Source organism: Heteronotia binoei, chromosome 15, assembly GCF_032191835.1.
Source record: "Heteronotia binoei isolate CCM8104 ecotype False Entrance Well chromosome 15, APGP_CSIRO_Hbin_v1, whole genome shotgun sequence".
Lineage (NCBI taxonomy): Eukaryota > Metazoa > Chordata > Lepidosauria > Squamata > Gekkonidae > Heteronotia > Heteronotia binoei.
The window spans coordinates 3,857,830-3,879,066 of record NC_083237.1 but is presented as its reverse complement, the minus strand read 5'-3'; the positions used below and the strand labels follow the sequence as shown (position 1 = coordinate 3,879,066).

Genomic DNA, 21,237 nt, shown 5'->3' with positions numbered 1-21,237 from the left:
CCACATCGCATGTGTGAAAGAGCCAAAGTTTGGCTACTTCTGGTCTAGGGGGTGTGCAGGAGGAGGAGTGGAGAGGCGAGAAGGAAGGAAGGAAGGAAGGAAGGAAGGAAGGAAGGAAGGAAGGAAGGAAGGAAGGAAGGAAGGAAGGAAGGAAGGAAGGAAGGAAGGAAGGAAGGAAGGAAGGAAGGAAGGAAGGAAGGAAGGAGGAGAGGGAGGGAGGGAGGAAGGGAGGGGAGGGAGGGGGGAGGGCTCTCTGGCTGGCCAAGTGCAGGGACCTACTGACCCGGACTATGTTGAAGGTGGTGTCTCCGCTCTTGTGCAGGCTGCAGAGGGTGGCCTGCAGGGCACGCCAGGTGACAGTCTTGCCACTGCCCGTGTTGCCCACGATCATGGAAGAGTGGCGGGAGTTCTTGGTCTCATACAGCTGGATCACCTTGGTGATGGTGAAGGGGATCACCTGCAAGCCCATCTCCCGCAACTCCATCTCCAGCACTTCCTTGAGCTGGGGAGAGGGGGAGGGGGAGGGTAGAGGGAGAAAGGAAGAAAGAAAGTCCTGAGATGGGACGCTGGGGGGGGGGGGGAAGCAATGCCTTTCATGAGACTGAGCCCCAAGGCGGGAGACTGCCCCCTCCCTACTGATGCTGGGCGGGGGGGTTTTGGTGGCACAGTCAGCTCTAGAAAGCTCCCCTCCCCCCCACCCGCTGCAACCTGTGGCTCCAAGAACATGAAAACAGACCCATTAATCCATATTGTCCAGCATCACAGGGACCAACCAATGACCCCGGAGGGCCAAAAACAAGAAGGCACCGAGGCCAAGGACCTCCCCTGGTGCTGCTGCCTCTGGATGTGGAGGCTCCTTTCCGGCACCATGGCTAGAAGCCACTGATGGATCTCTCCTCCCTAAATCTGTCCAGCTCCCTGTTAAAGATGCCTCTGCTCCTGGCCATCCCGACATCCATTTGCAGGGAAGTCCACAGTTTAATCGCTCATAGAGTAAAGGATTTCCTTTCCTCTATCCTGAAGCCACTGCCTGACAACTTCACTGTGTGCCTCCAAGAGAATCATAGAGCTGGAAGGGGCCTCCAGGGGCCTCGAGTCCAATTCACAATGTCAGAAATGTTTATCTGTTCTGTACGTCCTTTGCAGTGTTCTCAAGTGCCAGTCATTATAGGGTTAACTCTGTGCCTGATTCCCTATTGTCTGCATGACCTGGGAAGAAGATGTTGCCTGCTGTCAATCAAGGTCTAGAAGCAGGGAAAACCTGTTTTGTTTGTTTGGTCAATTATTCAGGTGACTTCCTTTGTTCGGGAAGAAAGGTCAAGAAGGAGGAGGAAGTAGTCTCCATTAAGCACATGATCTTCTAGTGTAAGTATGTAGTTCTATAGTGTTTGTCATTTTCACCTCCCAGTACCCTTTCCCTGCAGCAATAACTATGTTTTTGCTTTTTCATGTTAAATGCCTCTCAGTTATTATTTGATCCAGCGATCCATCGCACTGTTTGAGATAAAGAAACAGAATTTTCAAACAGAATTCCCTAACAACAAATACCTCCCCCCTCCCTGTAGGTATACATCTGCAGTGACTCCTGCTCCATGCCCACAAGATGGCAAAAACCCTTCAGGATCCCTGGAGAAAAATTGATGCCTGAACCCAAAGTGGCCATCAGCGTTCCCCAGGGCCTGTAAGAAAGGGCCAAGAGAACTAAGCCCTCATGCATCCCTTCATAAGAACAGAAGAGAAGCCATGTTGGATCAGGCCAGTGGCCCATCCAGCCTAACACTCTGTGTCACATAAGAACAGAAGAGAAGCCATGTTGGATCAGGCCAATGGCCCATCCAGTCCAACACTCTGTGTCACATAAGAACAGAAGAGAAGCCATGTTGGATCAGGCCAATGGCCCCTCCAGTCCAACACTCTGTGTCACATAAGAACATGAGAGAAGCCATGTTGGATCAGGCCAATGGCCCATCCAGTCCAACACTCTGTGTCACATAAGAACAGAAGAGAAGCCATGTTGGATCAGGCCAATGGCCCATCCAGTCCAACACTCTGTGTCACACAGTGGCCAAAAAACCCCCAGGTGCCATCAGGAGGTCAACCAGTGGGGCCAAGATGCTACAAGCCCTCCAACTGTTGCCCCCCCCCAAGCACCAAGAATACAGAGCATCACTGCCACAGACAGTCTACCAGTGGGGCCAGGACACTAAAAGCCCTCCCACTGTGCCCCCCCCCCACCCAGCACCAAGAATACAGAGCATCACTGCCCCAGAAAGAGAGTCCACCAGTGGGGCCAGGACACTAGAAGCCCTCCCACTGTTGCCCCCTGCTAGCACCAAGAATACAGAGCGTCCCTGCCCCAGACATAAGAACATAAGAGAAGCCATGTTGGGTCAGGCCAATGGCCTATCCACTCCAACACTCTGTGTCACACAGTGGCCAAAAAACCAGGTGCCATCAGGAGATCCACCAGTGGGGCCAGGACACTAGAAGCCCTCCTACTGTTGCCCCCCCCCAAGCACCAAGAATACAGAGCATCCCTGCCCCAGACAGAGAGTTCCAACAATAAGCTGTGGCTAATAGCCACTGATGGACCTCTGATGGACCACTGTTGGATCACTGATGGACCTTCCTGCCCTCATTCTCACAGCCTGCCTAAGTCACAGAATCAGCCTCGCCGTCAGATGATCATCTAACTTCTCCTTCAAAAATCTCCCTCCCCCTCCCTCCCACGCATAATTTTAGAAGCTCCTACCACATCCCCCATAAGCCTCTACCATGTTCACGAAGGAACTTGTCCAGGGACCCACTGAGATTACCTTTCCTTTCCCATATATTGCACCTCTGCGTCCTGACTCTTTCCTTGACCGCACCCCTCCCACCTTCAGACTGGGATATAAGGACGCAGGGGTCGCCGTTCCTACTTGTATCTGACGAAGGGAGCTCTTCTCTCCAAAGCTCACCCCCCCCCCCCAAATCTTGTTGGTCTCCACAGTGCTCCTGGACTCGAACCGATCTGTCCCCCTTCGTTGCCCTTTTCCTAAACTGTCCAGCTGCACCCTCCGTAGCCCTTCCTCATACCGAAGGGATGTCTCAGCCCTCAGTTGGTCCCGTGCCTTGCCTCCCAGGAAGAAGATCCAAGAGGGCAGCACAGACTGGGCAGGGGGGGCGTCAGGGGCGTGGCGGACTGACCTTTCCGTAGTCGATGACGGGGCACTCGATGCCCGGGAAGAGGTCCTGAATGATGGCGTTGAAAAGGGGCACGTCGTTGGAGGTCAGCTTGGCGATGTTCATGTCCTTCATGGCCATCAGGAGGACCTGGAAGCCAAGAGCGGAAGGACGGGTGGAGATGGGAAGCCAAAATGGGTGGAGTGAAAGCCGCCTCTGAGGACCCCCACGTGGGAACCCCACCCCCGAGCTTCCAAGGACGGTTATTTCCACCAGGACGGGGAGAAGAAGATATTGGATTTATATCCCGCCCTCCACTCCGAATCTCGGAGTCTCAGAGCGGCTCACAATTTCCTTTATCTTCCTCCCCCATGACGGACACCCTGTGAGGTGGGTGGGGCTGAGAGGGATCTCATAGAAGATGCCCTTTCAAGGACAACCTCTGCCAGAGCTATGGCTGACCCAAGGCCATGCCAGCAGGTGCAAGTGGAGGAGTGGGGAATCAAACCCGGTTCTCCCAGATAAGAGTCCGCACACTTCACCACGACACCAAACTGGCTCTCCATGGGCAACAGCAGCAGAGCTTTACCCCCACCCCAAACTCAAGAGCACCACCTATTAGTATTATTTTGATTTATATCCTGCCCTCCACTCCAAAGAGTCTCAGAGTGGCTCACAATCTCCTTTCTCTTCCCCGCCCCCGCCCACAACAGACACCCTGTGAGGCAGATGAAGATATTGGATTTATATCCCGCCCTCCACTCCGGAGAGTCTTAGAGAGGCTCACAATCTCCTTTATCTTTAGTGCCAGCAGAAGTAATAAAAATAACAGCTGAATCCGATGAAGAAAGAGAGATGTCATATAATCAACTGCTCAAGATTCAAGGAGACAAAATTGAATTAAAATCCTCAGAAGAGCTAAATAATAAGTACGATTGGTTTCAAATGCAAGAAATCAAAAGCTTGATGGAAAATGATATTAAATTGGAGGGAATCAGACGAGAACAAACAGAACTGGAAAGGGTCCTGCTTGGGGATAACGAAAAATTGATATCAAAAGTATACAAATTATTATTGAAATGGTCTACAGAAGAAGAAGTAGTAAAGTCTCAAATGGTCAAATGGGCAATCAATGTGAATACAGAAATACAAATGAATACGTGGGAGCACCTTTGGAAGAACTCGATGAAGATCTCAACTTGTCAGAGTATTAAAGAGAACTGTTTTAAGATGATGTATAGGTGGTATATGACTCCGAAAAAGTTGGCTAAGATGAGTAAAAAGATGTCGGATAGATGTTGGAAATGTAAAAAACATGAAGGTTCTTTCTTTCACATGTGGTGGACTTGTGAAAAAGCGAAAGAGTATTGGAAGATGATACAACAAGAAATCTCCAAAATTTTGCGTTATGACTTCAAGAAAACTGCAGAGACGTTCTTGCTTGGATTACAATTAGAAAATTTTCCAAAGGAAGACAGGACTTTAATTTGGTACTTGCTATCAGCTGCCAGGACATTGTATGCGCAGCTATGGAAACAAGAAAAAATACCAGAGAAATAGGACTGGACTATGAAAGTTTTATCGTGGAGTGAGATGGACAAACTAACTAGAACTCTAAGAGACTATGATATAGATATATTCAAAAAGAAACGGAAGAAATTTAAAGGATATATGGAGAAAGAGTGGAATGTAAAAAGACATTGGACAATTTTTTAGCATTAATGAGGGAAAAAAATTTTATATTGAACTTTGATCAGTTAGTAGTACCTTTAGTATTGAACTTAAATCTATAACTTCGGGGAAGTCAACATTGGAGGGAGGGGGGATTGAAATACCATATGGGTTAGTGCTGAAAGTTTATAATTAAGATTTGTAACCATATGTTATCAATAAATTGTTAAAACACACAATCTCCTTTATCTTCCGCCCCCACAACAGACACCCTGTGAGGTGGGTGGGGCTGGAGAGGGCTCTCACAGCAGCTGCCCTTTCAAGGACAACCTCTGCCAGAGCTGTGGTTGACCCAAGGCCATTCCAGCAGCTGCAAGTGGAGGAGTGGGGAATCAAACCTGGTTCTCCCAGATAAGAGTCAGAGCATTTAACCACTACACCAAACTGGAGGGGGGGGGCGCTCAGTTGTCACTCTCCCTCTCCCCTCCCTGAGAATCCTCTGCATTGGCCCCAAAAGCAGAAGCCCCGCCTCCCCTCACCTCCTCATCAGACAGGTCGGGGCGCACCCGGCGCTTCTTCCCAGCGTAGCGGAGCAAAGAGGTGAGGGCCCGGAGGCCGAAGTCATAGTGGTCTTGCTTGGAGAGCTGCTGGATGGCCAGCGAGTAGAGGGTGTAGACCTTCTTCGCCAGGATCTGCCAAGGGGAGAGCGAGAGCCGGTTGGGGACTGGGCCGCCCATCGTCCCCGCAGCCCTTCTCTCCCTGGAGGCCGCCTCTTGCCAGAGAGTACCTTGCAGTTATTGAAGCCTTCTCCGAACAGGATGATTTCGGCAATGAGAGTGGAATCCGGCACCACCATAGAGATGGGGCGGAACATGGACTTGAGGTTGTCGGGCAGCTCCGTGCGTCCGGCGTAACCTGCCGGGGTGGGGGGGGACATAGCAACGCGCCTCAGTGCCAGCCAACGGGCAGGGGTGGAGGCTCCCTAACTCGGGGCTTCCTAACCTTTAGGAGGCTGCGGGCAGCTTTTGAACTCTGGGACAGGGCGGTGGCTGCAGCCAGAACACGGCTGCCGTGGGAGGCGGAGTCAGCCGCAAGTCTGGAGGAAGCCCAAACGGAGGAGAGGGGAGGGGAGGAGAGAAGAAGGGTAATTTTAAAAATGACATTAAGAGAGAGAGAAAGAAAGAAACAGCAAGAGAGACAGAGCCAGACAGAGAGACAGAGAGAATAAAACCAACTCTGTGTCAGGAACTGCCCCTGAAATGCAATGTTAATCTGCACAGCCAATCAGATTGTCAATGGCCAATCAGAAGAACGACTGGGCAAAAGTCCCGCATGGCCCCACCCACTCCCTAGAAACGCCTGGCAGGAACCGGGGAAGATGTCCGCAGGCCCCACGGTGCCCAGGGGCACCACGCTGGGAACTCCCTGCCCTCCCCCTCCGCCACGGTGCCCGGCCCCCCTGCCCCACCGAGGGCCCACCTGGGTTCATGGTGATGAAGATGCCGCAGGACCACACCAGGTTGATCTCGTGCCCTTCGAAGCTGAAACGCGTCATGTTGGCCGCCAAGGCCGAGAGGATGGAGAGGATCTGCTGGGCCACCACCGACAGCACCTCGATGTTGATGCGGTTGAACTCGTCGAAGCAGCCCCAGGCCCCCGTCTGCGGAGGGAAGAAGAAGACGACGACGTTGGATTTATAACCCGCCCTACGCTCTGAATCTCAGACTCTCAGAGCGGCTCACAATCTCCTTTACCTCCCCCACCCCCGGCAACAGACATCCTGTGAGGCAGGTGGGGCTGAGAGAGCTCTTGCAGCAGCTGCCCTTTCAAGGACAACTCTGCAAGAGCTATGGCTGACCCAAGGCCAATCCAGCAGGTGCAAGTGGAGAGGTGGGGGAATCAAACCCGATTCTCCCAGATAAGAGAGCAGTGGCTGACTTAAGGCCATTCCAGCAGGTGCAAGTAGAGGATAGGGGAATCAAACCCCATTCTCCCAGATAAGAGAGCTATGGCTGACCCAAGGCCATTCCAGCAGGTGCAAGTGGAGGAGTGGGAGCGAGGAAGGAAGGAAGGAAGGAAGGAAGGAAGGAAGGAAGGAAGGAAGGAAGGAAGGAAGGAAGGAAGGAAGGAAGGAAGGAAGGAAGGAAGGAAGGAAGGAAGGAAGGAAGGAAGGAAGGAAGGAAGGAAGGAAGGAAGGAAGGAGAGGGCCAGCCAGGCCACCCCCACCAGCCTCTCCCCTTACCTGGGCCAGGCCAGAGTACATGCGCCCCATGGACTTGTAATCCAGGCCTTCCGAGCAATTCACCACGATCACGTACATGCCCAGGGCCTTGCCCAGATCCTTCACCGTCTCGGTCTTGCCTGTGCCGGCAGGTCCTTTGGGCGAGCCTCCCCGGTGCAGGTGGAGGGCGGTGGTCAGAGTCATGTAGCACCTGGGGAGGAGGAGAGGGACATCAAACTCCCTGGGCCCGGCAGCCCTCCAGGGCACAAAGACCACCTCTCCCAGGCCCTCCCTGGTCCCTGCTTTCTTGCTTGGCCCCACTGCTGAGAGCAGCTCCTTCTGCTAATGCTGAGGCTCTCTGGGGCCCTCGCTCAATCCTCCCGCCTTCCAACCCCTGGCCGGCCTGCTCCAGCCACCCTTCCCACCCCACCCCATGGCACAGCGGTCTCAAGCGCAGACAGGGAGGCCCCAAGCCGCAGAGGTCGACAGCTGAGAGGATACCTGTCCGTGAGGGGGGTGATGACCAGCCGCCCAGAATTCCCCAGGTACTCGTAGCCGTACGCAAATTGCGTGTTGGTCTGCCTGATGACACAGTCGTCCAGGTCCTGAGGGGGAAAGAGCAGCTGCCGTGTCTATCTATGCGTGGAGAGGGTGGGCCCGGGAAGGAAAGAGCAAGAGTCCAGGACAAAAGCAGCAGGAGAGGAGCCACCGGTGAAGCTACTGGACCCTTGCTCTTTTCTGCCACTGCATAAGGGCTAATGTGGCCGCCCATCTTCATCTACCTCAGGGGTGGGGAACCTTTTCTTCTGCCAAGGGCCATTTGGATATTTATAACATCATCCGTGGGCCATAAAAAATTGTCAACTTAAAAAACAGTGCTCCACGGAGGGAGACTGATTCAGGCCAGCAAAATGAATGCAAATAATTGTTTTTCTGTATGAAGATGTGGGGAGAGGCCTAATCCGGCGCACACACACCCGGCCCACCGCCCTAGGCAAATGCCTTGTGGAAAAAGCCCAGCCGGAACTTATTAGCATATTAGACCACATCCCCTAATATTAGCATATTAGGCCACACACTTATTAGCATATCAGGCCACACCCTCTGGGATAATCAAGTGCAAACTGAACGGTGGCAGTAACTTTTCCAGGCCTGCAGCAATTCTGGCCGGCCAGCCAGGCCCCAGGGAAGCTGCCGCACAGTACACCTGGGCCCTGTGATCCCTGCCTGGCCCTGGGGAGGCTGCTGCACAGCGTGGCTCGGCCCCACGATCCTCGCTGACCAGCCGGCCCCCAGAGAGGCTGCCACATAGCCCGGTTCAGTCCAGCAATCTCCGAGGACCACAACAAGTGACGTTGAGGGCCATATACGGCCCTCGGGATGGAGGTTCCCCACCCCGATCTACCTCCATGGAAGCCAAGCAGCTACATCTAGGCCAGCAAGGGAGACAGAAGAGCCCAGCTGGAGCCTTTGGGGGTGCCAAACCAGGAAGTGGAGAAGACACCTCACTGTGGGACCTCTCCCCACACACCACCCCATGCCAACCTCATGACCTGCGCTCTTCTGGAGATATCCTGGCACTGCCTGGCTTCAGGGCATTCTCTGCACTCTCACCTTTCCTGCCAGGCAGAGGGCAGAAAAAGTGACACAGAAGGACAAGTGAATCTGCCTGAGGTCACTCTGGGAGCCAGAGGCAAGGAAACAGGCTGGCAGGGCCCCCGCTTCCACGGCCCCCAAGGTCCGATGCCAGTGGGTGAAGGGAGGGGCATACTGTGTAGGGTTGCCAATCCCCAGGTGGGGGGGCAAGGGATCCCCCAGTTTGGAGGCCCTCCCCCCGCTTCAGGGTCGTCAAAAAGCGGGGGGAGGGGAGGGAAATGTCTGCTGGGAACTCTTTTATTCCCTAGGGAGATTTATTCCCATAAAAAATAGTGGAGAATTGATCCACGGGTATCAGGGGCTCTGGGAGGGCTGTTTTTTGAGGTAGAGGCACCAAATTTTGAGTATAGCATCTAGTGCCTCTCCCCAAAATACCCCCCAAGTTTCAAAAATATTGGACCAGGGGGTCCAATTCTATGAGCCCCAAAAGAAGGTGCCCCCCCTATCCTTCATTATTTCCTATAGAAGGAAGGCATTGAAAAGGTGTGCCGTCCCTTTAAATGTGATGGCCAGAACTCCCTTTGGAGTTCAATGATGCTCGTCACAGCCTTGATCTTGGCTCCACCCCAATGTCTCCTGGTTCCACCCCCAAAGTCCCCAGATATTTCTTAAATTGGACTTGGCAACCCTAATACTGTGGGGGTTGCGACACAGGGGGCTGGCCAGCCCCAGAGCAGCCATGAGCTCCACCCGGACCTCGCAGTGGGGAAAGTGTCAACCAGTCCCACTCCAGGGAGATGAGAAGCACAAGAGAGAGAGAGAGAGAGAGACACACACCTTTCTCACAGGCCGCTCGGCCAGCACACCAAAGCCTGCTGCAGTTCCTCCTTCAAACAGCAGAGGGAAACCAAAGTCCAGCTTGCAGAGGAGGCAACGCAGAGGACGGCTGCCTATGTCCAGCAGAGGGCAGCAGCAGGAGCTCTACGTAGCTGAGTGCAGCGTCACGACACCCCCCCCACGCAGCCCCTTCCAACCTCCCCTCCGCTCCTGGGGCCCTCACCTTCTCCCAGTAGAGGCGGAGCTGGCTCAGCCACTCGAAGGACGTCACGTCCACGGCGCTGCTCTTGTAGAGCTTCTCGATGACGTCCCGCGCGTGGACTTCCACCGTCACCAGCGCCACGATCTTCAGGCGCATGATTTTGGTCAGGTTGCCTCGAATGGCGTCGGAGTATTTGTTCAGCATGGACACCTGCCCCAAAGGAAAGGCCCCGTTCTTGTGGAAGGTGTCCATTGACCGCTATGGCACCTCTGCATTCATGGATAGCCACCATAGCCCAGAGCAGAGGCGGCCAAACTGTGGCTCAGGAGCCACGTGTGGCTCTTTCACTCATACTGTGCGGCTCTCAAAGCCCCACCACCACCACCCCATTGGCCAGCTTGGAGAAGGCATTTCTCTCTTTAAGTCGCTTCTCCAAGCCAAGCCAGCAGGTGGCTCAGAGAAGGCACTTAAAGTTGCTTTCTTGCCACCCCTCCCTCCCCCATCTATTTTCCTTCCTTCCCCCCCCCCCCCCTCAATCATCTGACATTCCTGTCTTGTGGCTCTCAAGCATCTGACGTTAATTCTGTGTGGCTCTAATGGTATGCAAGTTTGGCCCAAAGTGAGTGGTGGGGAGGGAGGCGTGGGCCTTCTGAAAAGTATCTAGCTGGACTCATGAGAGGCCCAGGAAATCCCATGCCAAGATGGAGTAAAGAAGATGGTGTGGCAGCTGGGGAAACATGTGAGTTCTCGCTGGACAGGGAACAGCGAGGGTTGCTACGTGGAGCTGCTGCCAAAGGAACCTTTTTTAAAAACATCAGTCCGACCCATCAAATCTCCAATGGCCAATCAGAAGCCTTGCTGGGCAAAAGCCCCACCTGGTCCCACCTACTTCCTAAAAACACTCTGCAGGCGCCAGGAATGGTGTCAGCGGGCAGAAGGTATCCACGGGCACCACACTGGGCGAGGGGAGGGGTCAGCCCCAATAGATTCCCAAAGTTAAGCAGACTCTGCACTTTCCCACTTTGTCAACGGCAAAGAGCAAGGCCTACGTATGAAGCGCACCTCTGGGCAGCCGGGCAAGAAGGCACCTGTGCTGCAGGCCACTGCTCCCCGGAAGGAGCTGCCGCCTCTCTCACCTGCTTCTTCTTCATGACCTTGAGATACTTCTTGTCCCCTCGCTCCCGGCAGGTGTTCAGGCACTTGCTCACGTCTGCCGTCCACTGGATCTGGCTGGCAGTGATCACCATCTGTGAGAGAATGCTGGGTAAGCAGCCGCCAGAGGCTGCGGGCGGGAGCGTTGCGTCCTGGAAACTGCACACACACACACACACACCCCTGCACAATCCTGGCCCTGAATATCTGACGCTCTCTCTGTCTCTCGACTCCTTCCAGAACCTCTGCACTGTCACCAGCGCCACGAATGGTGACAGCGGGCAGAAGAGAGCCAGTTTGGTGTAGTGGTTAAGTGCGCGGACTCTTAACTGGGAGAACCGGGTTTGATTCCCCACTCCTCCACTTGCACCTGCTTGAATGGGCTTGGGTCAGCCAGAGCTCTCTTATGTAGGAGAACCGGGTTTGATCCCCACTCCTCCACTTGCAGCTGCTGGAATGGCCTTGGGTCAGCCAGAGCTCTCTTATCTGGGAGAACCGGGTTGGATTCCCCACTCCTCCACTTGCACCTGCAGGAATGGCCTTGGGTCAGCCAGAGCTCTATCTGGGAGAACCGGGTGATTTCCCACTCCTCCACTTGCACCTGCTGGAATGGCCTTGGGTCAGCCAAAGCTCTCTTATCTGGGAGAACCGGGTTTGATTCTCCACTCCTCCACTTGCACCTGCTGGAATGGCCTTGGGTCAGCCAGAGCTCTGGCAGAGGTTGTCCTTGAAAGGACAGCTACTGTGAGAGCCCTCTCAGCCCCACCCACCTCACAGGGTGTCTGTTGTGGGGGAGGAAGGTAAAGGAGATTGTGAGCCGCTCTGAGACTCTTCGGAGTGGAGGGCGGGATATAAATCCAGTATCTTCATCTACCTCACAGAGTGTCTGTTGTGGGGGGGAGGAAAGTAAAGGAGATTGTGAGCCACTCTGAAACTCATCGGAGTTGAGGGCGGGATATAAATCCAATATCTTCAACTACCTCACAGGGTGTCTGTTGTGTGTGGGGGGGAAGGTAGAGGAGATTGCGACCGCTTTGAGACTTTGAGATTCAGAGTATAGGGCAGGATATAAATGAAAAATCTTCTTCTCTCTCAGAAACTTCTGAACTCTCTGGGTTCCTCCACATCACAATCACACTTAGGTTCTCCACATCGCCCAAAAAAGTAGACTGAAAGGGCATGGAGCGCCACAGGGTGGTGATCTGGGAGGTCATTTTGTAGAAAAATACGCACCGGAGCTCATTCGCACAACTCATTTGCCTAACTCGTTTGCATATACCACACAACCCTGACATCACCAGCTCAGCATCTACCGTCAAATGCTTCTTGAATGGCAACGGTCATAATAAAACTTTACTCCGGCCATACTTTTAAAATTACTTTCTCCTCCGTGGCCACAGTGGCATGAGGAAGGCTTCCGTCTACTTTACGCGGTTTGGTTATTACCCCATTTTTTGTGGGGGGAAATATTAGAAAGTTTGTCAAATCTTAACGTCAACGTGGCAGATGAGGTTCAATGTGGCCAAGTGCAAAGTAATGCAAAGTAATGCACATTGGGGCCAAGAATCCCAGCTACAAATTCAAGTTGATAAGGTGTGAACTGGCAGAGACTGACTAAGAGAGAGATCTTGGGGTCGTGGTGGAGAACTCACTGAAAATGTCAAGACAGTGTGCGACTGCAATAAAAAAGGCCAACGCCATGCTGGGAATTATTAGTAAGGGAACTGAAAACAAATCAGCCAGTATCATAATGTCGCTGTATAAATCGATGATGCGGTCTCATTTGGAGTACGGTGTGCAATTCTGGTCACCGCACCTCAAAAAGGATATTATAGCATTGGAAAAAGTGCAGAAAAGGGCAACTAGAATGATTCAAGGTTTGGAACACTTTCCCTATGAAGAAAGGTTAAAACGCTTGGGGCTCTTTAGCTTGGAGAAACTTTGACTGCCGGGTGATATGATAGAGGTTTACAAGATTATGCATGAGACTTTTCTCCCTTTCTCAGAATACACGAACTCGTGGATATTCAATGAAATTGCTGAGCAGTCAGGTTAGAATGAATAAAAGGAGGTACTTCTTCACCCAAAGGGTGATTAACATGTGGAATTCACTGCCACAGGAGGTGGTGGTGTCTACAAGCATAGCCAGCTTCAAGAGGGGATTAGATAAAAATATGGAGCAGAGGTCCATCACTGGCTATTAACCACTGTGTTTGTGTGTGTATATATTTTGGCCACTGTGTGACACAGAGTGTTGGACTGGATGGGTCATTGGCCTGATTCAACATGGCTTCTCTCATGTTCTTATGGGACACGGAGTGTTGGACTGGATGGGCCTTTGGCCTGATCCAACAGGGCTTCTCTTCTGTTCTTATGTGACACAGAGTGTTGGACTGGATGGACCATTGGCCTGAACCAACATGGCTCCTCTTATGTTCTTCTGTGACACAGAGTGTTGGGCTGGATGGGCCATTGGCCTGATCCAACATGGCTCCTCTTATGTTCTTATGTGACACAGAGTGTTGGACTGGATGGACCATTGGCCTGATCCAGCATGGCTTCTCTTACATTCTTAAGAGTTCGGCAAAATTCTCACAGGAATCTGAACAATGGAGCCCAGAAGCAAATATTTGGGGAGGGAGGAAGAACGACCGCGCTAAAATTTAGAGGTTCTGGGGCTCCGCTCCTTTGAACTCCTGCCCAAAATGAGACTTGTCCAAGACCCCTTTCCAGTAAGATGCCCTCCGGGATAGGAAAGGACTTGCAGGCTCCCAGTCCTTTGGATCCTTGAGAGCCTGGGGAAAATCCTGCAGCCGTCCCACGATTCCACATAACGACTCCGCTCCTTCCTCCGACTCTCACGGGGGCTACAAAAGTCAGGGCCACACCCACTGCCCCCTGCAACCCAACAAACATCTCCCACTGGAGGAATATGCACAGCCAGCACTCCCTGCCCTGCTTCTTCCCCACGGAAGAGGCTTCGGTCAGCCACGCTCCTGTGGGCACCACAGATACGCCATGTTTCGTGCCTGCTACCTCTGCGCTTGGGGAAGCTACCCAGTGACACCCCCCGCCCGTCGCCCCCCTCAGTCACCTGTCCGGGCCACTCCTTCACCCACTTGTCCCTCTTGGTCAGCATCTTCTTCAAGGCCAGTCGGCAGCTTTTCAGCACCTCCCGCAAGGTCGAGCGCATGGCCCTCTCCACGTCACACAGCCACTCCTGGAAAGAAGAAGAAGAAGAAGATGATGATGATGATGATGATATTGGATTTCTATCCTGCCCTATACTCTGCATCTCAGAGCAGTCACAATCTCCTTTCTCTTCTCCCCCGCACAACCTGTGAGGTGGGTGGGGCTGAGAGGGCTCTCACAGCAGCTGCCCTTTCAAGGACAACTCTTGCGAGAGCTCTGGCTGACCCAAGGCCATTCCAGCGGCTGCAAGTGGAGGAGGGGGGAATCAAACCCGGTTCTCCCAGATAAGAGTCAGTGCACTTAACCACTTAGCAAGAGCTCTGGCTGACCCAAGGCCATTCCAGCAGCTGCGAGTGGAGGAATGGGGAATCGAACCCGGTTCTCCCAGATAAGAGTCAGTGCACTTAACCACTTAGCAAGAGCTCTGGCTGACCCAAGGCCATTCCAGCAGCTGCGAGTGGAGGAATGGGGAATCGAACCCGGTTCTCCCAGATAAGAGTCAGTGCATTTAACCACTTAGCAAGAGCTATGGCTGACCCAAGGCCATTCCAGCAGCTGCGAGTGGAGGAGTGGGGAATCGAACCCGGTTCTCCCAGATAAGAGTCCGTGCACTTAACCAGGACACCAAACAGGCTCTCTAAGAAGAAGACATTGGATTTATATTCCACCCTCCACTCAAGAGTCTCAGAATGGCTCACAATCTCCTAGATCTTCCTCCCCCACAACAGACACCCTGTGAGGTGGGTGGGCCTGAGAGGGCTCTCACAGCAGCTGCCCTTTCAAGGACAACTCTTGCAAGAGCTATGGCTGACCCAAGGCCATTCCAGCGGCTGCAAGTGGAGGAGTGGGGAATCAAACCCAGTTCTCACAGATAAGAGTCCACTCACTTAACCACTACACCAAACTGGCTCTCTTATATATATATTCCACCCTCGACTCTGAATCTCAGAGTCTCAGAGCAGCTTACAATCTCCTTTATTTTTCTCCCCCACAACAGACACCCTGTGAGGTAGGTGGGGCTGAGAGAGCTCTCAGAGAAGCTGCCCTTTCAAGGACTACTCTGTGAGAGCTCTGGCTGACCCAAGGCCATTCCAGCAGCTGCAAGTGGAGGAGTGGGGAATCAAACCCGGTTCTCCCAGATAAGAGTCTGCACACTTCACCACGACACGAAACTGGCTCTGCAGGTGACAAGAGAGCTCCCCGCCTATACCTTCAGGAAGAAGAATTGCAGATTTATACACCGCCCTTCTCCCTGAATCAGAGATTCAGAGTCGCTTACAATCTCCTTTACCTTCCTCCCCCACAACAGACACCCTGTGAGATGGGTGGGGCCGAGAGAGCTCTCACAGCAGCTGCCCTTTCAAGGACAACCTCTGCCAGAGCTATGGGTGACCCAAGACCATTCCAGCGGCTGCAAGTGGAGGAGTGGGGAATCAATCTCGGTTCTCCCAGATCAGAGTTGGCCCGCTTCACCAACTCACCAAATTGGCTTTAATGCTCAAAGGAGGGCCGCAACAGGCATGAGAACCGTCCCTTCCCCTGCTGGGGGGGCTGAGCTGGCAAGGAGAAGTCGCTCACCTCCACGGGTCCCTCCAGCAGAACCGGGTGGATGAAATCCACGTACTCCCCGTCCAGGGAGAACATGCCCAGGGCTTCCGATCGGGTGGTCGTGCCGATCTGAGAACAGAAAGCAAAGAGCGGTCAGCCGCCCGGCTGCATCTACACGGAGGGGAAGAGGCGGCTGGTGGGAGAGGCACTCCTGCCTCAACGAGCCTGGGGAGTCTCCCGAGGGACCGTGGGGTGGGCAGACGGGCCAGCAGGCAACGTGAGGTGGGAGAAGCCGGGTCTCTTTACAACCGAGGGCTGGCCCTGCCACTGGGGAAACTAGGTGTCTGCCTAGGGCGCCGGCCTTCTGGGGCACCAAAGCCCGTGCCCCCCCCATGTGACTTGGTGCAGGGAAGGCCTTGCCTGGGGTGGCCCCCTACCTTCTGGATCTTGAGGCACTTGATGTTGTCGAAGCACTTCTTGAGGTGGGGCTGGACAGCCTCGGGGTTCCGCGACTGCCCCAGGATCTCCAGCAGGTCGTCGTTGGAGAGGAAGTAGAAGCGGGGGAAGACGTGGCGCTTGGTCTCCAGGTACATGTCGAGGGACTTCTGGATCTCCTCCAAGGCAGCGTTCATTTTCACCAGTTTCTCAAGGAGGCCTGCGAAGGGAGAGGAAGGTCAGAGGGCACTCCCAAGGGGCCCGTCGCTCAGGCTGGGGCGAACTCATCTTCCTCTGAGTGTGTTTGCAGGGGGGAGGGGGGGGCTGCAAATCTTGACCCCAGCCTTTGCTCTTGACCCCTTGGCTCTCTCCAGCCCCTTCGTGTCCCTCTCATCCCCCAGCGGGGGGGCCGACATGGTGCCCAACGTATTTCCTGGTGCCCACCTAGCTTATTGTTAAAGTGGGTGGAGCCACATGGGGGATCTTGCTCAGCAGGGCTTCTGATTGGCCCTTGAAAATCTGACGGACCGGGCAGATCAAAATAAGCGTTTCGTGGCAGCTTATTGCTGCAGTGCTGGTTTTATTCTCTCCTCTTTCCCAGAGTATTTTTTTTTTAAATCCTCCCTCATCTCCCCTGTTCTTGGGCTTCCTCTGCGTGTGGCTCCACGGTTGAACCCGCCACCCTTGAGTCATAAGAACATAAGAGAAGCCATGTTGGATCAGGCCAATGGCCCATCCTGTCCAACACTCTGTGTCACATACGAACAGAAGAGAAGCCACGTTGGATCAGGCCCATGGCCCATCCAGTCCAACGCTCTGTATCACACAGTGGCCAAATATATATATACTATGGCTAATAGCTACTGATGGACCTCTGCTCCATATTTTTATCTAACCCCCTCTTGAAGATGGCTATGCTTGTAGCCACCACCACCTCCTGTGGCAGTGAATTCCACATGTTAATCACCCTTTGGGTGAAAAAGTACTTCCTTTTATCCGTTTTAACCTGACTGCTCAGCAATTCCACCGAATGCTGATGAGTTCTTGTATTGTGAGAAAGGGAGAAAAGGACTTCTTTCTCTACTTTCTCCATCCCATGCATTATCTTGTAAACCTCTATCATGTCACCCCGCAGTCGACGTTTCTCCAAGCTAACGAGCCCCAAGCGTTTCAACCTTTCTTCATAGGGAAAGTGTTCCAGCCCTTTAATCATTCTAGTTGCCCTTTTCTGGACTTTCTCCAATGCTATAATATCCTTTTTGAGGTGCGGCGACCAGAACTGCACACAGTACTCCAAATGAGACCGCACCATCGATTTATACAGGGGCATTAGGATACTGGCTGATTTCTTTTCAATTCCCTTCCTAACAATTCCCAGCATTGTGTTGGCCTTTTTTATTGCAACTGCACACTGTCTCGACATTTTCAGTGAGTCGGGATTCCAAAGGCGCCTAGAGGCTCAAAGCAACTGGGACCCCCACCCCCCTGCTCCCCCCCCTGCTCTTCCCTGGCCTCCTTCCCACACAGCAGGACAGAGCAGCCACCTGGGTAGTGGGTGGCCCGCAGGGCGTTGTTGTCCTTGACGAACCGGTCCATGATCTTCTTCCAGCTGCTGTTGATGCGGTCGAAGGAGGCCGACTCGCTGGGCAGCTGCTTGCGGATGTCTTCCCCCAAGAAGATGTTCTGTGGAGGGGAGGCAGGATGGAGGGAGCGGGGGTCAGCAGGAGCCTCTCGGGTACCCAAGCGGGACCCCTGCACCTTCGGCCCAAGGGTGTCCCAGCAGGCGCGTCTCCCCCTCTGCACAGGGGGAGGAGGGGCGTCAGCGACTCTCAGAAGCTAAGTGGAGCTTCAAACGGGAATCCAGGGGAGCCCTGGGCTGGAATCCCTCCGAGAATCCACGTTCTTCCCCTCCCCCCGGGGACTCTCTGCCAATGGCCCATCCAGTCCAACACTCTGTGTCACATAAGAACATAAGAGAAGCCATGTTGGATCAGGCCAGTGGCCCATCCAGTCCAGCACTCTGTGTCACATAAGAACATAAGAGAAGCCCTGTTGGATCAGGCCAGTGGCCCCTCCAGTCCAACACTCTGAGTCACATAAGAACATAAGAGAAGCCATGTTGGATCAGGCCAGTGGCCCATTCAGTCCAACACTCTGAGTCACATAAGAACATAAGAGAAGCCATGTTGGATCAGGCCAATGACCCATCCAGTCCAACAGTCTGTGTCACATAAGAACAGAAGAGAAGCCATGTTGGATCAAGCCAATGGCCCATCCAGTCCAACACTCTGTGTCACATAAGAACATAAGAGAAGCCATGTTGGATCAGGCCAGTGGCCCATTCAGTCCAACACTCTGAGTCACATAAGAACATAAGAGAAGCCATGTTGGATCAGGCCAATGACCCATCCAGTCCAACAGTCTGTGTCACATAAGAACAGAAGAGAAGCCATGTTGGATCAAGCCAATGGCCCATCCAGTCCAACACTCTGTGTCACACAGTGGCCAAAAAAATTCAAAGAAATGTACATATATATACACACTGTGGCTAATAGCCACTGATGGACCTCTGCTCCGTATTTTTATCCAATCCCCTCTTGAAGCTGGCTATGCTTGTAGCCGCCACCACCTCCTGTGGCAGTGAATTCCACGTGTTAATCACCCTTTCGGTGAAGAAGTACCTCCTTTTATCCATTCTAACTTGACTGCTCAACAATTTCATTGAATGCCCACGAGTTCTTTTATTGTGAGAAAGGGAGAAAAGGACTTCTTTCTCTACCTTCTCCATCCCATGCATAATCTTGTAAACCTCTATCATGTCACCCCCGCAGTCGACGTTTCTCCAAGCTAAAGAGCCCCAAGTGTTTTAACCTTTATTCATAGGGAAAGCGTTCTATACCTGTAATCATTCTAGTTGCCCTTTTCTGTACTTTTTCAAATGCTATAATATCCTTTTTGAGGTGCAGTGACCAGAATTGTACACAGTACTCCGAATGAGACCTCACCATCGATTTATACAGGGGCATTAGGATACTGGCTGGTTTGTTTTCAATTCCCAGCATGGCGTTGGCCTTTTTCATTGCAAACACACACTGTCTTGACATTTTCAGTGAGTTCTCTACCACGACCCCAAGATCTCTCTCTTGGTCAGTCTCTGCCAGTTCACAACCCATCAACTTGTATTTGTAGCTGGGATTCTTGGCCCCAACGTGCATTACTTTGCACTTGGCCACACTGAACGTCATCTGCCACGTTGACGCCCACTCACCCAGTAAGTAAGTCCAGTAAGTCCTGGACAGAAACACTGGTGTTTGTTACTGACGTCTCTACTGCGATCTGCTAACGTTTAAAGCTTGCCTGGGGCAGGACACAACTCCCCCCCCCTTTGCCCCTCTCCCCAGCAGAGCCCCAACAAGGCTCCTGCTGCTTCCCACCAACTATCCCCAAGAGTTGCGGCCTTCGATCCCATTAGCGCAGTGTCCACCAAAGGACCTCCTGTGCCCTCAGGAGAGCAGGACTCTCCTTACCTCCAAGTACATCCACTGCCTCTGCACGGTCAGCAGCATCTCGATCACCTCCAGGATGAGGGAGAGGCAGCGCTCCCAGCGGTCCACCTCCTTCTCAAAGGGCTTTACAAAGCGGGAGGCCTTCATGGTCGACAAGGCCACCTGGTTATCATCCAAGGCCTGGAAGACGTCCTCGGTCCCTCTGCAGGAAGAGGTCAGAAGCGAGTCACCCGGGAACGACCACGGTGAGGTCACAGGCCCACCTGACTGTCCCACCGCTCAAAGGAGCTTGTCTGGCGAGCGCCCGAGACGTGGCCTTTTCGGGGGCGGCCCCACGGTTGCGGACCAACTTCCTCAGGGAGCACACCCGGCCCCCTCACTTTTCTACCTTCAGGAGGCAGCTGAAGACGGTTTCATTTAGGACCGCATTCACCTCGTTTCGTTTTTATTTATCAGCAGTCCTAATTGAAGACTTCAAATGGTGGCCCTTTGATGTGTGTTTTTAAAAAAACTGTAAGCATTTCATTTCTGTTGTCAGCCACCTCGAGTTCCGCAAAGCGGAAAGGCAACTAACAAATGTTTAAAATAAAATAAACGAGCCTCCTGCAGGCAAGACCACCAGCCCTAGACTTGTGGGGAGCCAGGGCATCCATTCAGGAATGGAGTTTCCCTCCCCTTTCCCTACTTCACATCTGGAGTTTACGCCAACAGAAACATTCTCCCGTTTCCTGCTACCCTTGAACAGTGTTCTCTGAAGAAGGTCATTGTTTGCAGCAAACCAAGTCACTGGGGGGGGGAGCTGAGTCCCAAGAACCTCACAGTCCTCTAACCCTCCTGACATCCCTCTTCAAAGTTCCCTTCCCTGAGATCTGCCAGAGAAAACCCTGCCTTCCTTGTCTGGAAAAAGCCACCATCTGATGGAGAGGGGCCTTGAATCCGCTTGGGGCAGCCTGCATTCTTAAAACTAGAGTTCTTTTCTTCCCAATGTTCTCGGACAGCAGTGCTGAGCCAGCTCTTTGCCTTCACCGAGAGGGACCAGCTGGCCCTGGCATTTACGGGCACCCCGGGGCAGGGCAAACAAAACTCGGCTCAACCAAGTCCGCCGATCGGGCGGCCGGGAACAGCGAGCGAGGAAGGAAAACGCCGGTTCTCCGCCCCATCCGCACAGCAAGCTGGTCTCCGTTCTCTGAGTTCCACGGTTTCCCTTCCCTCCGGAAAGCCCGGTGCTCGCGCCAGACCCTGGCTCCCAGTGGCCCTACCTGATGCGATGGTGCCCCTTGTCCTTGTAGGGCACGATGTCTAGCGTGGTGACATCCCAGGTCTTGGCGATGTTTTCCAGAGCCTGCAAGGAGGAGACACCCTTCATCAGGGGCGCACGGGGTGGGTGGGGGAGGGAACCAGGTACATTCCTGGCCGACTGATTCCAAGTGGAACCAAGCGGCCACCCAAGCGCGCGCCCAGCAGCCGCCCGGCTGTGTCATTTGCGTTCCGTTTCGGCACCGAGTTAATCGGTACTGAAACTGTGCTGCCGGAGCGTCGTGCTGTTGTGCCTTTTAATAACAGCTCCCTACAGAGGTTTGCTGTACTGCGGTTTCCCCCCCCTGCCATTTTACTCCTCTGCTTTAGTTATTTTGTCGCTATCGCTGATTGACTATCGACGCAAGCGGTTCGATGCGTTCCTGTGTTTCCCGTCCAAAGATGGACGGGAAACA

At 53.3% G+C, this 21,237-nt stretch overlaps 1 protein-coding gene across 1 annotated transcript in view; it reads right to left on the bottom strand.

Annotated features, from left to right (window-relative positions):
* The window catches only part of DNAH2 (dynein axonemal heavy chain 2), a 238,126-nt gene that overhangs the window by 89,762 nt on the left and 127,127 nt on the right, over positions 1 to 21,237 (bottom strand). Inside the window, 15 exon segments of the mRNA XM_060256495.1 lie at positions 284 to 502; positions 3,190 to 3,315; positions 5,376 to 5,528; positions 5,624 to 5,751; positions 6,316 to 6,496; positions 7,079 to 7,268; positions 7,559 to 7,662; positions 9,714 to 9,902; positions 10,829 to 10,939; positions 13,939 to 14,064; positions 15,615 to 15,713; positions 16,022 to 16,239; positions 17,564 to 17,702; positions 19,547 to 19,727; positions 20,785 to 20,867. Of these exon segments, the coding sequence (XP_060112478.1) occupies positions 284 to 502; positions 3,190 to 3,315; positions 5,376 to 5,528; positions 5,624 to 5,751; positions 6,316 to 6,496; positions 7,079 to 7,268; positions 7,559 to 7,662; positions 9,714 to 9,902; positions 10,829 to 10,939; positions 13,939 to 14,064; positions 15,615 to 15,713; positions 16,022 to 16,239; positions 17,564 to 17,702; positions 19,547 to 19,727; positions 20,785 to 20,867 (2,247 nt within the window).